Below are 18,799 nucleotides of genomic sequence, written 5' to 3' on the forward strand. Positions count from 1 at the left end.
AGGCATGGCCAGTAGGCACCACATGGCGCCATGCTTGCAAAAAGACCTGGTGGACTTGTTGTAAGTCCTGATCAGAGTACTGAGCCTGTTCTCTTAAAGCCCGATAATGGCCCTCTCCCATTAATTTGTCCTCGAGAGGACCAGGGGGATTCTCTCCTTCATTAATCCAAGCCTGCTTTCTAGCTTCTTCTTCCCACCAGCTACAAAGTTGCAACCATTGAGAACCCTCCAAGACAGCTTGGGCAATAGATTTCCAATCTAATGGAATGATTAGTTTGCCTTTTCCCAATGATTCCAGCATAGCCAAAACAAAGGGAAATTGAGGACCGTATTGTGCTACTGCAGCTTTAAGATCTTTAAAAAATTTATATTCCAATGGAGTGTATTGAATATTTATCACATTGTCATCTTGCTGCCTCTGGATGGGAAATAATTGTGGGGGATCGATAAAACCACTAGGGGGAGCAGGCAAGTCATCATCATGAAGCATAGACAAAGGAAAGGAGAACCGACAATGTTCCCTGCCCACATCGGGCCGACCAACCGCAGTGGGGAAAAGAGAAGCATAAGGAGGAGCAGAAGGCACAGATTTCCTGTCCTCCTTACGGGAGCTCCACCATTCCTGGAATAGATGGGTCGTTTCTTTAATCTCTTTGCCCTCCTCTGACAAAACTGAAGAAGCCTCTGAATCTGATTCTGAACTAACGGATGTTTCACCATTTCCAGAAGGAGGCTCACCTGTATCCTTACCTTCAGGCAATGCAGAAACCCCACCAACGTTTGGCACATCCTCATAAATTGCCTCTCCCTTCATTGAAGCATTAGATTTAGTTTCATTATCAGTAGATAGCAAAGTCAAAGCCTGTGTTATAGCATTACATAAAGTCCATAACTTCAAAGGGATCACATTACCCTTCTGATGTTGCTTTCTCAATTCTTTTTGAATTATTTTCCATTCCTTCAAATTTAACTGTAACTTAGTTTGATATTGAAACCAATGACAATATTGCTCCACCAAGTGAAAGACCTCACTCAATCGACGAGTCAAGACCTTAACGCCTATGGAGTGGAGAAGTCCTTTGACCAACTCCATGTATTGTGTCCATAATGATGATGAGGAATTCCCCATGATTTTCCAAAAGTTCCCCTGCTAGGGTGAGGAATTCCCCATGATTTTCCCGAAAGTTCCCCTGCTATGGATTTAAATTCCCCCGGGGTTACTCACCCTTTCGGTTTCACTCGAGCCCCACGTTGGGCACCAGATGTTGGAGATTGTGAGTGAAATGACACAAAGACAAGACACACACACAAGAGACAGACACAACTCTGGCTGGAGGAAAAAGAACTGCGCAAGCAAGCAAGCTTGCGGTTTACTTTTATATAGCCCCCCTGGGCAGAATTCCAGACTGTATGACTAAGCCTTCTCAGTATAGTGCATGTGCATAAATGTTATTGTACAGCAAAAGGGAGTGAAATTCCTGCTTACTGCAGAGTCTGTCCAGAGCCCTTTCTTCCTCCTTATCACAGGAAGGGAATGTTCCCTTATTTGCAAGGGACCATTAAACTCAAGGCTGTGTCCAGTCTCCTTGGCAGAACATCTTGTTTGCAAGCACATTCAGCCCAGGCAGAGAGGCCCGTTTGCAGGCACATCTCTGCTTTTCCTATTGTGGCCGCATTAACCCTTCAACATATAATATTGCTTATGAGCCCTTGGCTGAAAGCCTGACTTTGACTCCAAGAGCTCCAGTCTGTTTTTATCTACCACTAAGCGTCAACCACCAAGGAAAACCTACTCAATCCATCTTCACTCTTCCAGTCCAGGCAGTTGAGACTGAGCTCAGAGACAGAGAAAGGGCAGGGAAAATGTCACCATGTACCCAGAGGAGGAAGATGAAACCAGTTTCTGCCCCACCACCCAGTACTAGGACATCAGGACCCCTGCCCTCTGAGCCAGATTGGAAGAGGCCCATGAGATTGCACATGATGCTCCCAGCTTATTCCAAGGCCCAGACAAGTAGACACTCCTATTGCCCACAGCCTGGATCAGCCTGGGCAGCCTGAACTCTCCCTCAAGGAGGCCATGAATGGTCTTTACTTGTTCATTCCCTTTTGCAAATGGTCACTTAAGAATGTCAGCTCGATTTTTCCCTGACAGTGATCATGGATCATGGACAGAGAGCCCACCCTTTCCCTAAACCTGTTTGTTCTGCTGTTCTCCTTTTAGACATCAGAGACATGCATTCTAGGATTCCAGAACCTGATGTAAGATGACATGGTAACCTCCACACTCTCCCCAGCCCTACCCAGCATCACCTACATGAACAACAGGGACCCTCGATGAGAACCAGATGATGGCAGAATCCATACTTTTGCAACTGCAGTAGGAAGGAAAAATGGTCACAGCCCCTTTATGAAATGAGCCACAGCATCCAGAATCCTCGAGGAGCAGGGGAAGTAAAAGAAGCTCATGTCAATGGTGGTCAACACTCCGTGAAAACCATCCTCCATGTGGTGCCAAGTTACTCTAACCCCCAGGTCCTCCAACCTCTTCTTGTACAACAGCGAATCGTCCCGAAGTACATCATACTCACAGCTCACGATGCAAGCTTCAGGGAGCCGAGACACTACTTCATTGTCTGCAATCAAGGGTGAGTTCATCACATCTAGAATGATTTTTGTCTCCAGATAGGCAGCCTCATTCAGGGGCTCACGGGACACAGGCAGGTAACCTCTCTTCTTAAACTTGTCTGGGATGTTTTCTGCACCCAACCACTTCCTGTACTTTTCCCAGACTTCCGCAGGCAAGTGGGTGCCTTTCAATACAGCACTTCTCCAGGAGGGGCTGATGTCCAGGTAACCACACCAACAATAGAAGATCAAATTCTGGCTGAGCAGTGGAATGTTTTTGTTCTGCTGATAGGAAGGGGACTGGAAATCCAGGCTCTGGAGAGTGGAATAGATGAGGATCTGAGCACGAATCTTGGGGAGATCAGAACGGTCCACAAACTTTTGACAAAGGACTGTTGCCACGGCCCCGCCCACACTGTCACCACAGACTATGACCCGGGCTGGATCCACTCCATACGTATTCAAGGACTTCAAGAAGTGGATTGTACCCACCATGCAGTCTGTTACTATCACTGGAAACTTATGCTTAGGCATCATGCGGTATCTGAAAAGGAATCAAGGAATACGGTTTACATTCACCACTCCTACAGGGCCCAAAACACCTGTGTCTAACATCCTTCTGCCCATATTTCTTCTATAAAGTTCTTTTTCTGAGGCTTGAGAAGGTGAAGTCAAGTAGAAGGCTTAAATGAGATGACAGACAAAGCCTTCAATGCCCAGGAACGTAGGCTCAGAAATGCCTGAGGACTGACTTCTGTCAATTTTACTTACTTCACTGGCTATATCTCCACCAAGATGTTGGCAGTGGATATCTCTTCCTGGCATGTGCATTTAAATGAAACTGCAGGAACAGCTTCACATCAGAAGGAACCACCCAGGCCCTGGGTGATGATGTGTCAGGCAGCAGGCAGGAGACCCAGGGAGAGTCTCTTCAGGTGTCTCTGTGCCCTGTTGAGGTTCCAGGTTGTGTGGTGACTCGCCCAGATCAGTTAGGAGAGAGTGGTGTTTTCAGTTTTTCTGCTTCCTTCAGTGGGTCTCACCAGGGTGGACCTCCCTCTCTGGAGCACTTGGAAATGATGTGGCAGTGTCTGAGATTGTCCTGGTTACAGTGCAGGGCATTGTGTGCATTTGGTGGTGGGAGGTACTCAGTGTGTAGAAGGTACAGGGCTGTTCTGCTTCACGTACAGTATTCCACCCAGACATGCACTGGTAATGAAGCTCTGCCCTGGATGTATTTTGCAAAGACCACCCAGATGTACTTTGCAAATACCACCCCCTATCCAGTTTCCAGATGATGTAATGCTCTAAATACATCCTCCCTTGTGGCTCAGCTGGTAAAGAATCTGCCTGCAATGCAGGAGACCTGGGTTTGAGCCCTGGGTTGGGAAGATCCCCTGGAGAAGGGAAAGCTACCCACCCCAGTATTCTGGCCTGGAGAATTCCACGGACTGTATAGTCCATGGAGTCGCACAGGGTTGGACACAACTAAGAGACTTTCACGTTCACTTTCAAGGGCCACCCTCAGGAGGAATGCCCCATCTCTGCCTCTCCCTGCTTCTCCCTTCCTCTCTCTCTTCCCTGCCCTCCTGCTCACCATCATCTCACATCCCATCCTGTGCTCCTGGCATCCCTCAACACCGGCCTGCCACAGACTCCGGGCTCCCTCCCCTTTATTGCCTCTGGGGCTCCTGGAATCCCAGCATCTCCGCATCCTTGCCTTACTCACCCAACTGCTAGAACCACCGCATCACTCTTCTTGCACAAATTACAGCATATGCCATGGTGTGTTTCTAAAAAATAAAAGGTTTGAAACATTTAAGCTGGGGAGGTTAGCAGGCTCCTCACCTGCCCCTTCTTAAGGACAACTTCAGAGGTCAAAGGGCTGGGTTGATTCTAACAAGGTTTCACAGATTCTCCTCCAGCTGTAGTCAGCCTTCCTCTCTACTTTATCACTCTCCTCTGTCAAGCTATCTCAACAGCTTTCTCTAAGACTCACCCCCACCCTACACCTGCAACCCTATTGAATCTACAGTGCATTCACAGCATCTGAGAAGATATCTGACCATGGAGTACAGTAGTTCAGTAGGTGAGCTATGGATTCAGACCTGAGTTCAGATCCCAAGTTTTCCTCCTTTTAGCTTGACCTAAAGTTGTACTGGGTGGGTCCCTTCACCTCCCTGAAGCTTCATTTCCTCTTCTATAAAATGGATATAATGACAGTGATAGGGTTGTTGGGGACTTAGATGAGATGCTTTTCAATATATATTAGGTGCAGACAAATATGTTTGATTCCACTTACACGAGTTACGTAGAATATAGAATAGTCAAATTCATAGTCAGAAAGTACAGTGGTAGATGCCAGGGTCCAGTGGGGTGTTGGGAAGAGAAATGAGGGCTGTGTTTAATGGAGACAGAGATTCAGTTTAGGAAGGTAAAAAATTCAGGAAAGAGATGATGATGAGAGTTGTACAACAATGTGGATGTATTTAGTGCATCTGAACTGTACCAATAAATATGTTTCATATTATGTGGCTTTTACCACAATTTAAAAAAATTTACAAAAAAGATTATGCATCTACACAGATTCTACAGTATCTGCCATGTAAATATTAATAATGTCAACAAATAAATATTGCCTTATCATCATTGATTATGCAAACCAAAACAAAACCACAGTTGTATTAAATCCCTTATTCTCAAAGTCTACAGCAAAGGGACCCTGGCATTCCACAGATCAAGAAGTACTATGTAAAGGTGGTTTTTCTAATTTCTCCACAATGGAAAAAATTAAGACATATAACACTGACCCAATTTTGCGCTCATTTCCCCCCCTCCCGAATTTTCCTTTATTCTTTAGTCCTCCTGTCTGTCTGTACCAGAAATTTGTCTCAAGCAACACCTACTGTGAAACACACTTGTGTTTTCATTGTTTTTAATCCTTATTTACAACTAAATAGAGGTGGTGGTCACACATTTGAGTGTACTAAATACCACCGAACTGTACACTTTAAAATGGTGAATTTTATGTTGTATGAATTGTGTGTGTGTGTGTGTGTGTATATATGTGTATATATATATATATATATATATATATATATATATATATAGAGAGAGAGAGAGAGAGAGAGAGAGAGAGAGAGAGAGAGAGTGAAGTCACTCAGTCATGTCTGACTCTTTGTGACCCCATGGACTTTAGCCTACCAGGCTCCTCTGTCCGTGGAATTTTCCAGCAAGAGTACTGGCATTGCCATTTCCTTCTCCAGGGGACGTTCCCAACCCAGGGATCAAACCCGGGTTTCCCGCATTGCAGGCAGACGCTTTACCATCTGAGCCACCAGAGAAATCCTTAATATATATGTATGGTATATATACATATGTATATAATCTGGGCCTCGGTAACTGTCCTGGTATCCCCTGGTCATAATAGCAGCTTTGAGACCCCAGGAAGATGATAGGAGTGCCACCTCCTGCTGAAAGGTGGGTCCACCTGGCTGTGCTCTGGGACATCATACTCCAGGCAAGGGATCTAAGGAAAGGACTCTTACTCAGGCTCCCTAAGATGCCCCCGCCACCATGGAAGAACACAATGCCAGGCCTGAGACCGCTTGTGGATGCCTTGGGCTGGTACAGCTTCACGGGGATTGTCCCAAACCGGAGGTCCTTGACCACCACATCCGGATGCTTCCTTAGTGGTGGCAGATCGTGAACGAAACGGACAAACTGGGGCATAGAGCAGATTCTCAGTTTCTCAAAAATCATCCCCTGTTGGTGAGAGAAAAGGAAATGGTATGAGAAGTGTTTCAGAGTATGCTGTGTCAGGGGTCTACCACCGCAGTACCCTCTGCAGAGTGGTGGCAGGCTGGACCACAAGCCTGCAAGTCCCCCACTGTGCCTCCATCACCTGCAGAAAATCCATCCTCACCGAGACCCTCACTGCTCCAGTACCAACACCTCTCAATTCTCTCTCTTCAGACATCTAGCTCCACAAACAAGGCTCTGGTCACCCCTCAAGGGCCTCTGGAAAGGCTCCCACCTCAGTCTGCACGTGTGGTCTCTTCCCAGGGAGGCCTTTCTGGACCATCCTAAGCATCTGCTGCTATTTTAAAGAGTGATAATTAAGCCAAAGATATTAAGAAGAGGTGGCAAGAATACACGGAAGAACTATACAAGAAAGATCTTCACGACCCAGATAATCACGATGGTGTGATCACTCACCTAGAGCCAGACTTCCTGGAATGTGAAGTCAAGTGGGCCTTAGAAAGCATCACAACAAACAAAGCTAGTGGAGGTGATGGAATTCCAGTTGAGCTGTTTCAAATCCTGAAAGATGATGCTATGAAAGTGCTGCACTCAATATGCCAGCAAATTTGGAAAACTCAGCAGTGGCCACAGGACGGGAAAAGGTCAGTTTTCATTCCAATCCCAAAGAAAAGCAAGGCCAAAGAATGCTCAAACTACCGCACAATTGCACTCATCTCACACGCTAGTAAAGTAATGCTCAAAATTCTCCAAGCCAGGCTTCAGCAATACGTGAACCGTGAACTTGCAGATGTTCAAGCTGGTTATAGAAAAGGCAGAGGAACCAGAGATCAAATTGCCAACATCCGCTGGATCATGGAAAAAGCAAGAGAGTTCCAGAAAAACATCTATTTCTGCTTTATTGACTATGCCAAAGCCTTTGACTGTGTGGATCACAATAAACTGTGGAAAATTCTGAGACATGGGAATACCAGACCACCTGACCTGCCTCTTGAGAAACCTGTATGCAGATCAGGAAGCAACAATTAGAACTGGACATGGAACAACAGATTGGTTCCAAATAGGAAAAGGAGTACATCAAGGCTGTATATTGTCACCCTGTTTATTTAACTTATATGCAGAGTACATCATGAGAAATGCTGGGCTGGAGGAAGCACAGGTTGGAATCAAGATTGCCAGGAGAAATATCAATAACCTCAGATATGCAGATGACACCACCCTTATGGCAGAAAGTGAAGAGGAACGAAAAAGCCTCTTGATGAAAGTGAAAGTGGAGAGTGAAAAGGTTGGCTTAAAGCTCAACATTCAGAAAACGAAGATCATGACATCTGGTCCCATCACTTCATGCAAAATAGATGGGGAAACAGTGGAAACAGTTTCAGATTTTATTTTGGGGGGCTCCAAACTCACTGCAGATGGTGACTGCAGCCATGAAATTAAAAGACACTTACTCCTTGGAAGAAAAGTTATGACCAACCTAAATAGCATATTCAAAAGCAGAGACATTACTTTGCCAACAAAGGTCCATCTAGTCAAGGCTATGGTTTTTCCAGTGGTCATTTATGGATGTGAGAGTTGGACTGTGAAGAAAGCTGAGCACCGAAGAATTGATGCTTTTGAACTGTGGTGTTGGAGAAGACTCTTGAGAGTCCCTTGGACTGCAAGGAGATCCAACCAGTCCATTTGGAAGGAGATCAGCCCTGGGATTTCTTTGGCGGGAATGATGCTGAAGCTGAAACTCCAGTACTTTTGGCCACCTCATGCGAAGAGTTGACTCATTGGAAAAGACTCTGATGCCTGGAGGGATTGGGGGCAGGAGGAGAATGGGACGACAGAGGATGAGATGGCTGGATGGCATCACTGACTCGATGGACGTGAGTCTGAGTGAACTCCGGGAGTTGGCGATGGACAGGGAGGCCTGGCGTGCTGCGATTCATGGGGTCACAAAGAGTCGGACACGACTGAGCGACTGAACTGGACTGAATTGCATAGTGGTTGTTTTTTTAAAGGGATGGTGGGGCAGAGGGAGGTCTTATTTTTTAGAGATACCTAGAGAAATATTTTTAGATAAAAAGAATATGATATCTAGGATCTACTTATGAGGAGATGGGAATGAGGGGAAACATAGGGGCACAGATGAAGTAAGATTGGTTGGGAATCAATAATCATGAATAATATGAGTTGAATGTCTGAGGCTTCTTTATACTATTCTATCTCCTTGGGTTATGTCTGTAAGTTTGCATGATAAAAAATATAAACAAGTAATGTGGGCTCTCCCCCAAGCACTCTCTTTCTAGTGGTTTCTCATCCTTTCTGTACCAAGAGCACTTGGGCTTTTAGCAAAGTTTGTGGCCTTTTCACAGAATACATTTGAATATATAAAATAAAATACATAGGATTATTATATTTTACTGAAATATAGTTATCAAAATATTAGAGTAAATGTATGCTATAATAATATACCTTCAGTACTTCCTTATTAGCATACTAAATAGAAGATCTAGTGGCTGGTCTAATACTATCATAATTTCAAAAGAACAAGGTACACATGTGATTGTTTGCAATCTGCTGTGCCTGTAATAGGCTCTGAGAATATCTGTGATTCCTCTTGCTGACAAAGTTGAGGGTTCTGCTGTCCCAGTGGTGATTTGTTCCCTTCATGCATGATGGAAGGAAATACCACATTTGTAGAGGTTAAGTGAAAATGGGGCAATTTCCACCCCATCCAAACTCATGGACTCTTTGTATTCTGTTACCCTTGAGGGTTCTAGGAGCTCCAGGTTACTCTACTATAGCCCTACTGTTTTACTCTCCTCACAGCACCTGCCACTTCGTCATTTGGTTTATTTGTAGCAAGTTTGCTTATTTATTGCTGACTCCCCACCCAGCACTGCCATGAGTGTTCAGACTGCCTGCAAGTCATCTCTGTCTGGGGCTTTATTTCTCTCACCTATCACTAATCCTCAGAGCTGGAAAGGGAAAATGACACGTAGCAGTTACACAACTTTGTAGAAAAAAAATCAAAAAATAGCAATAAGGCTAATATTTATGGACAGTTTACTCTGTACTGGGCACATAAAGTCCACTCTGAGTAGATTAATTCATTACATACCCACCAAGTGCTATGAAGCTGGATCTATTACTTTCCCTGATCCTGTAGATGAGGAACTTGAGTCACTGTATTTGGAAACCCAAAGTGTAGACTATGAGAGTCAAGGCCAGGAAAACCACAGGACTGAACCATCCCATCTTGTACAAGCTGACCCTGCTGCTACTGCTAAGTCGCTTTAGTCGTATCCGACTCTGCGACCCCAGAGACAGCAGCCCACCAGGCTCCCTCGTCCCCCTCCAGGGAAGAACACTGGAGTGGGTTGCCATTTCCGTGGGTTGCCATTTCCTTCTCCAATGCATGAAAGCGAAAAGTGAAAGTAAAGTCTCTCAGTCGTGTCCGACTCCTAGGGACTCCATGGACTGCAGCCTACCAGGCTCCTCCGCCCATGGGATTTGCCAGGCAAGAGTACTGGAGTGGAGTGCCATTGCTTTCTCCATATAGGTAAGAAAATTGGCCCCCGAGTTCTCCTCCATCAAGGTTACATTGAGAATAAGTGTTTGCCATCACTTTTCATTACTTCATCACTGAAGTAAGAGACTAAAATGTATCTTCTCTATTCAGTCCCCATCAGCCCTATGGAAAATCACAGCAAATCCTAATTGGCAATATTTACACAATCCTCACCATGATATAATTACAAGTATTTGATTAAATTATACAAGCCAGCAACAATGAGCAGAATCTGACTATGTTACAGAAAGAGTTTTCCATCTCTCAAAAGCAACAAAATATTTTTCTAAAAAGTCACATTCTGGAGTTGCACTCATCTCTACTCATTTACTCATCTGCTACATCTCTTTATTTTGTGGTTGGCTGGTTCTAGGCAGCAGGTAGCCAACATGGGCCCCAAATTCAGAACAATTATCCCTGTCTTCACCACTCCACAGAATGGTGGATGCCATGGAGAAAATAAGACAGGAGGTAGGGTGGAATTTCTCTGTTATCTGAGGAAGTGAATCATTTTTGGAATGTTGTGGCTCTTAGCCTAGGCCAGCTTGAAAAACATCAGGAAGAGGTTAAGAACCATGTTATCCAATAGAAAATCTTCAGGTATGGGTAATATGCCGTCAGCCTCCACAGCCATGATGTGACTGTCAATTTAACTGAAAGCTACTGGTATGTCATTTTTCTAGTTAGTTAGTGTTGGTTGCTCAGTCATATCTGACTCTTTGCGACCCTGTGAACTGTAGCCCGCCAGGCTCTTCTGTCCATGGGATTCTCCAGGCAAGAATATTTGAATGGGTAGCCATTGCCTTCTCCAGGGGAGCTTCCCAACCCAAGGATTGAACCCAGGTCTCCTGCACTGGCAGGCAGATTCTTTACTATCTAAATCACCAGGGCAGCCCTGTGTTTTCCTAATCTGCTCTTAATTCTCTGGAAAGAAAATGAAGTTGCTCAGTTATGCCCAACTCTCTGCAACCCCATGGACTGCAAAGGCCTGTCAGGCTCCTCCTTCCATGGGATTTTCCAGGCAAGAGCACTGAAGTGGGTTGCCGTTTCCTTCTCCAGGGGATCTTGCTGACCCAGGGATATTATTCTCTGGAGGAGGGGACAAACAAAACTTACCCATGTTATCAAAAGCTGGAAGATGCAGTTGAAGACCCACAGTCTCACTGGATGGCTGATGGCAGCAGGGATGTCTGTGGTGAGGAAGTGGTTGCCGGCGACCCATAGTCCGACACCCACGGAGGCCACGCAAGCTGTAGCAAGGAGCAGGAGAAGGAACAAGATCAACATCCTGCTGTTTCTACCATGGGAGAGGCCAAGAGGAGACTGTGCTCAGGACAGGACCATTTGACACAGCTGGGAGATGGCAGATGTGCTCCACTTATACACCACCACCTGCACTCTCCACCTTCCCATATCTTGCAAGCATTGGTCCAGCCAGGTGAGTCACAAACTCAGGTGAGGGCCTGGTTCTAGGACAGGGCTCATACAGAGGAGAATGTGGCTTGTGCAACCTGACCCAGCTGGAAAGGAGAGCTCAAAAGTCCAAGCTTGCATCTAGCACTGCTACTAGAAATGGCCTTGGCTAAATGACTGCAAGGAGATCAAACCAGTCAGTTCTAAAGGAAATCAGCTCTGAAGATTCATTGGAAGAACTGATGCTGAAGCTGAAGATCCAACACTTTGGCCACCTGATATGAAGAGCCAACTCATTGGAAAAGACCCTGATGCTTGGGAAGACTGAAGGCAAAAAGAGAAGAGGGCAGCAGAGGATGAGACAGTTGGATGGCATCACTGACTCAATGGACATGAGTTCGAGCAAACTCTGAGAGATAGTGAAGAACAGCACAGCCTAACATGCTGCAGTCCATAAGGCTGCAAAGAGTCAGACACAGCTTAGAGGCTGAACAATAAGAAAGTGACTGTCGACATCACACACACTGTTCCTTCCACCAACACTCTGACCTCATCGCCACCTCCTAATTCCACTCTGGTTGCACTTACTAATCCTCAACCTGCCAGAGGCCCCAGGGCCTTGGCACTTACTATTCCCTGTGCAACATTCTTCCCTGAAACTTCAGCTGGCCTCAATCGCTCCCCTACTGTGAGTCTCTGCTCAAATGTCACCTTCTGAGTGAGGCCAAACCTGGCCACCTTATTTAACATTGTAAGTCCCCACCAGTATTCCTATACCCACCCTGGCCCACCTGCATACTCTGTTGCTATGGCCTTTATCATTGTCTGGGATACCACGTGCTTCACTTGTTCATGTATTACCTTGAATGTAACCTCTGTGAGGACAGGAATTTTTGTTTTGTTCCTTGCTTTCTCCTCAACAGCTAGATCAGGGTTTGGTACTTAGTGAGTGCTCAGCAATGTCTACTGGATGAAAGAATAAACAAGCTTTGTCCTTTTCATCATAAAGCAGAGAAGAAAAAAAAAAAAACTGACCCTGTTTCTAGACTGGGTCAGAGATTGATATCAGGGTTCAGAATCTTCCCTAACAACACAGTCCCTCATCCTCTGTAATAATGATAATGTCTGCCATTTCTCCCACCTCCCCCACCCTCATGTCAGGGCAGTGGTTTTTAAACAAGGGGACTTTATCCCACCCCCCTGGGCACATCTGGTCATGTCTAGAGACATTTTTGGGTTTTGCCACTCCATGGGGTGGGGACTGGCACTGGCATCTTGCAAGTGGACCCCAGAGATGTTGGGGTCAGTACACAGATGTTGTACAGTGCACAGAATGGTCCCCAGAACAAGGAATTTTCTGGTCCAATGTATCAATAATACTGAGGTTGAAAAACCCCGAGTCAGGAAGACTTGGATTTGTATCCTGCTGAATGCCAGCATTCGGATCATCAGCAAGTTATACTCTCTGATTCCCCATTTCCAAATCTGTAAAATGGGAAGGATAATAATAGTACCCCCAAGGAGTTGTTGGGTGAAACAAAGGCACTGTGTCTGTAAGCACCTAGCCTGAGCCTGGGTGTTTTGTTATTCAGTTGCTAAGTCATGTCCCACTCTTTGTGATCACAAGAACTGCAGCACTCCAGGCTTCCCTGTCCTTCACTATTTCCCAAGGGTTTGCTCAAATTCATGTCCACTAAGTCAGTGATGTCATCCAACCGTCTCATTCTCTGTCATCCCCTTCTCCTTGGTGTGGTAACACTCAATACATTTCAGAGAGCAAGGCTGAGACAAGGTCTATAACAAAAGACAAAATAGGGTATTATATAATGATAAAGGGATCAATACAAAAAGAGGAATATTATTCATTAACAAATGTGCACCTAATATAGCCAATAATTAAGCAAATATTTATAGACATAAAGGAAGAAACCGATAGTAATATTATAAGATTAGGGAACTTTAATAGCCAACTTACATCATTGGACAGATCACCCAGACAGAAGATCAATAAGGAAGCAGTGAGACATAAAGTGAAGTTGAAATGAATGTCTACAGGACATTCCAACCAAAAACAGAACACACATTCTTTTCAAGTGCATATAGAACATTTTCTAGAACGGATCACATACTAGGGGGAAAAAACCAAGACTCAACAAATTTAAGATGATAGAAATTATGTTAAGTATTTTTCTGAACACAATAGTAGAAAACTGGAAATCAAATACAGGAAGAAAATGGGGAAATTGCAAACATGTAGAGAATAAACCATATGCTACTAAAAAATGTGATCTTAGAGAAAATGCTTTAATTTTTCACTGTTGAGCACGATGTTAGCTTTGTTATAAATAGGCTTTATTATGTTGAGGTATGTTCCAAATACACCAACTTTGTAGAGAGGTTTTTACCATTAATGGAGGATGAATTTTATCAAATGTTTTTTCCTATATCTATTGACATGATCATGTGATTTTTATTAATGTTGTCTGGCGTGTCACACTGACTGATATGCAAGTACTGAACCATCTTCATATCCTTGGAATAAATCCTATTTGATCCTAATGCATAATTCTTTCAGTGCATTGTTAAATTTGATTTGCTAACGTTTTATTGAGCAGTTTGCATCTATGCTTGTCAGGGATATTGGCCTATAAATTTTTGTGTGTGTATCTTTGGTTTTGGTATTTGGGTAACCAACCTAGATAGCATATTGAAAAGTAGAGACATTACTTTGCCAGCAAAGGTCCGCCTAGTCAAGGCTATGGTTTTTCCAGTGGTCATGTATGGATGTGGGAGTTGGACTGTGAAGAAGGCTGAGCGCTGAAGAATTGATGCTTTTGAACTGTGGTGTTGAAGAAGATTCTTGAGAGTCCCTTGGACTGCAAGGAGATCCAGCCAGCCCATTCAGAAGGAGATCAGCCCTGGGATTTCTTTGGAGGGAATGATGCTGAGGCTGAAACTCCAGTACTTTGACCACCTCATGCGAAGAGTTGACTCATTGGAAAAGACTCTGATGCTGGGAGGGATTGGGGGCAGGAGGAGAAGGGGACGGCAGAGGATGAGATGGCTAGATGGCATCACTGACTCGATGGACATGAGTCTGAGTAAACTCTGGGAGTTGGTGATGGACAGGGAGGCCTGGCGTGCTGTGATTCATGGGGTCGCAAAGAGTCGGACACGACTGAGCGACTGAACTGAACTGAACTGAACTGAATGCTGGTTTCATAGAATGAGTTTTGAAGCATTCACTCCCTTGATGTTAACTCTTTAAATATTGGTAAAGTTCACCCATGAAGCTTTCTGGTCTTTGACTTTAGCTTATTGATAGTTTCTAAATTACTCATTGTTTCATTATTATTAACTGGTCTACTCAGATTTTTCTGGTTTTTCCTGATTCAGTCTTGGAAGACGATATGTTTCTTCTAAATAGCCCAATTTGTTGTCATATAATTGTTCTCAGTATTTTCTTATGATTGTTTGCATTTCTGTGATATTGGTTGTAACTTCTCCTCTCACTTCTAATTTTATTCATTTTCGTCCTCTCTCTTTTGTTCTGGTGCATCACCATTTCTTTTCTCTTGTTTCTATCTTTCTCCAAGCACTTCTCAACATCTGACATACTGCATATTTCTACATATTCACTTGCTATATCTCATCCATGAAATTAAAAGACACTTGTTCCTTGGAAGAAAAGTTATGACCAATCTAGATAGCATATTAAAAAGCAGAGACATTACTTTGCCAACAAAGGTCTGTCTAGTTAAAGCTATGGTTTTTCCAGTAGTCATGTATGGATGTGAGAGCTGGACTATAAAGAAAGCTGAGCACTGAAGAACTGATGCTTTTGAACTGTGGTTTTGGAGAAGACTCTTGAGAGTCCCTTGGACAGCAAGGAGATCCAACCAGTCCACCCTAAAGGAAATCAGTCCTAAATAGTCATTGGAAGGACTGATGCTGAAGCTGAAACTCTAATACTTTGGCCACCTGATGCAAAGAGCTGACTCATTTGAAAAGACCCTGATGCTGGGAAAGATTGAAGGCTGGAGAAGAAGGGGATGTCAGAGGATGAGATTTTTGGATGGCATCACCAACTCAATGGACATGAGTTGGAATAAACTCTTGGGAGTTGGCGATGGACAGGGAGGCCTGGCGTGCTGCAGTCCATGGGGTCACAAAGAGTCGGACAAGACTAAGCGACTGAATTGAACTGACGTCTCATCAGAATTATCCAGTGACTTCCCTCCTCACCCTTAAGAAAAGCCAAACTAATTACAGTGGCTGATAAAACTACCACAAACGGTTTCTGTTACCCCACTGACCACTTTCCACCCTATTTATCTCCTCAGTCACTCTGCCAGTCACACTGGGCTCCTTGTTGCTCCTTGAAGGCATCAGGCTGCTTCATGCCATACAGCCTTTGTACTTGCTCTTCCCTCTGTTCATTAGGTTCATCTCACAGATATCTGCATGGCTAACACTCTCATTTCTTTCAGAACTTATGATCAGACAGGTCTTCCTTAACTATCCGATTTGTAATTCCATCAATTCCCCTCTGCAGCAGAACTCCTCATTCTCTTTTTACTGCCTAGCAAATATCACCTTTTATCATACCATGCATTTATTTATCTCATTTACTCCATGAATACTGTAAGTTTCATGAAAACAGGGGTTCTTGACTCACTTAAAATCATGTAAAGTGTCTCAATAAACAGTGGTTGAATGAATGAACAGAAGACTGAAAAATAGGAAACGCAAAGGCAAAGATGTAACGGATTTTAAGAAAATATTAAAATTCTAATTTGGCCTGGTTCCTTCTGAGATGCCTGATTGCATTGCTACAGTATTGTGGATACAGTGGTGTGGCATTTCCTGCCTTAGATGCTAACTCAATGCTGACTTTGCTAAAGGGAAGGAACCATTACATTTTTGCATGGTGGTAACGACTAACTTTCCCTCTACCAGATAATGTTGTTTTGAGCCTTCACCGCCACCAAAGGATCACTTCCAGATTTCTCAGCTGGGCTTTTCCCGACAATCCATGGGATTCTACTCCTACAGAGTTATGCATTTTCTGATTGCTGTTCATTGTCACATAACAGGGATTTGGAGGCAGAGGAAAGGGAAGTCAAAGTTTCAGTTAATGACCTCTGTTGCTTTGGAGTGTAGGAGGCAAAATTATCTGTTGAGAGAGGGTTCAGCTAGGATAGAGATGATGAAATATGAACCATCACTGATGAGTCTGGGAAAGATGACTGATAACAGAAGAGAGAGTGGTTGAGCAGGATAAATGTGTTTGGGAAAAACACAGTATTTAAGATGCTTGAAGCAGGTTTTAGAAAAATGCATCATTTGTGGTTTAAAATTTAAATGATTAACAAAATACATTTAAAATTTCAGCCTTACCAATACCTTTAAAAATGTATATATAGTACATATATAGGACTTCCCTGGTGGCTCAGATGGTAAAATGTCAGTCTACAATGCGGGAGACCCGGGTTCAATCCCTGGGTCGGGAAGGTCCCCTGGAGAAGGAAATGGCAATCCACTCCAGTACTATTGCCTGGAAAATCCCATGGAATATTACTCAGTCATAGAAAGGAATGAATTTGAGTCAATTCTAGTGAGGTGGATGAACCTAGAGCCTATCATACAGAGTGAAGTAAGTTAGAATTAGAAAAACAAATATAGTATGTTAATATATATATATATATATATGTATATGGAATCTAGAAAAATGATATTGATGAACCTATTTGCAAGGAAGGAATGGAAACACAGTTGTAGAGAATGGACTAGTGGACACAGTGGGGGAGGGAGAGAGTGGGATGAATGGAGAAAGGAGCATCAGCACACATACACTATCGTGTGTAAAATGGACAGCTGGTGAGAAGTTGCTGTATAACAAAGGGAGCCCAATCTGGTGCTCTGTGATGGCCAAGAGGGGTAGGATCGGGGGAAGGGAATGGAGGCTCAAGAGAGAGATGATATATGTATAATTATGGCTAATGCATGTTGTTGGATGGCAGAAACCAACAGAACATTGTAAAAATTTAAAAACAAAAAGTACATGTTAAATATTAATATATATTTTTTCATACCAAAATACTTTAATGGGATATCCAATCCTTGCAAAGATAAGGAAGCAAGAATATGTACATAAAGCTGTTAACCTTTCAGAATGCAATTCAGCTATATGTATCACAAAACTTAAAAATGCTTTATACCTTGAATATTAGTAGTAACTATTAGGTTGGTGCAAAAGTACTTGCAATTTTGCAGTGTTGAAATTTGCCATTTGCTATTGGAATATATTCTTAAATAAATGTTGTTATGTTATACATCTTTTTAATGCACACTTCTTATTTTATATTCTTTTGTTAATGACTTATTACTTGCTATTTATTTTAAATTTATTTGAGACTATAGAAAAGATGTTAGATAAAAAGCAAATTCCAGTGATTTTTTTTATTTGAGTTCAAAATGGGTTATAGCAGCAGAGACAACTCGCAACATGAACAATGCACTTGGCCCACGAACTGCTAATGAACACATAATGTAGCAGTGGTTCAAACAGTTTTGCAAAGGAGACAAGGGCCTTGAAGAAGAGGAGCATAGCGACCAGTCATTGGAAATTGAAAACAACCAATTGAAAGGATCACTGAAGCTGATCCTCTTAGAACTACAGGAGAAGCTACTGAAAAACTCAATGTCAACCATTCCATGGTCATTCAGCATTTGAAGCAAATTGAAAAGGTGATAAAGCTCGATAACTGGGTGCCTCATGATCTGACCGAAAGTCAAAAAAGCTGTCATTTTGAAGTGTCATCTTATCTTATTCTATGCAATAACAGCAAACCATTTCTTGATCAAATTGTGACGTGTGATGAAACTTGGATTTTCTATGACAACTGGCGATGACCAAGATCAGTGATTGCACCAAGAAGAAGCTCCAAGGCATTTGCCAAAGCCAAACTTACACCAAAAAAAGATCATGGCCATTGCTTCATGGTCTGCTGCCCATCTTATCCACTACAGCTTTCAGAATCCAAGTGAAACCATTGCATCTGAGAAGTATGCTCAGCAAATCAATGAGATGAACCAAAAACTGCAATGCCTGCATCTGGCATTGGTCAACAGAAAGGGCCCAATTCTCCATGACAACACCCAACTGCACATCACATAACAAATGCTTCAGAAGTTAAACAAATTGAGCTACAAAGCTTTGCCTCATCTGTCATATTCAGTCAACCTATTGTCAACTGACTACCACTTCTTCAAGCATCTTGACAACTTCTTGCAGTGAAAATACTTTACAACCAGCAGGATGCAGAAAATGTTTTTCAGGAGTTTGTTGAATCCTGAAGCATGGATTTTCATGCTACAGGAATATATAAACTTATTTCATGTTGGCAAAAATCTGTTGATTATAATGGTTCCTAT

General features: G+C 43.3%; 1 protein-coding gene across 11 annotated transcripts in view; it reads right to left on the bottom strand.

Annotated features, from left to right (window-relative positions):
- Positions 1-1,331: 1,331 nt before the first annotated feature.
- The window catches only part of AADACL3 (arylacetamide deacetylase like 3), a 189,498-nt gene continuing 172,030 nt past the window's right edge, over positions 1,332-18,799 (bottom strand). For 9 of the 11 annotated variants that reach the window (XM_042257455.1, XM_042257447.1, XM_060396609.1 and 6 more), the window contains 4 exons: positions 11,066-11,199; positions 6,174-6,390; positions 4,355-4,418; positions 1,332-3,172 (listed from right to left, as the gene is read on the bottom strand). In XM_042257455.1, the coding sequence (XP_042113389.1) occupies positions 2,398-3,172; positions 4,355-4,418; positions 6,174-6,390; positions 11,066-11,199 (1,190 nt within the window). In that variant the 3' untranslated portion in view covers positions 1,332-2,397. Of the gene's footprint in view, positions 3,173-4,354; positions 4,419-6,173; positions 6,391-11,065; positions 11,301-18,799 lie in introns of those variants that run through there. The other 2 variants (XM_004013803.4, XM_042257456.1) reach the window with 2 other exon arrangements.

This window comes from Ovis aries, chromosome 12 (assembly GCF_016772045.2).
Source record: "Ovis aries strain OAR_USU_Benz2616 breed Rambouillet chromosome 12, ARS-UI_Ramb_v3.0, whole genome shotgun sequence".
NCBI classification, from domain to species: Eukaryota; Metazoa; Chordata; class Mammalia; order Artiodactyla; family Bovidae; genus Ovis; species Ovis aries.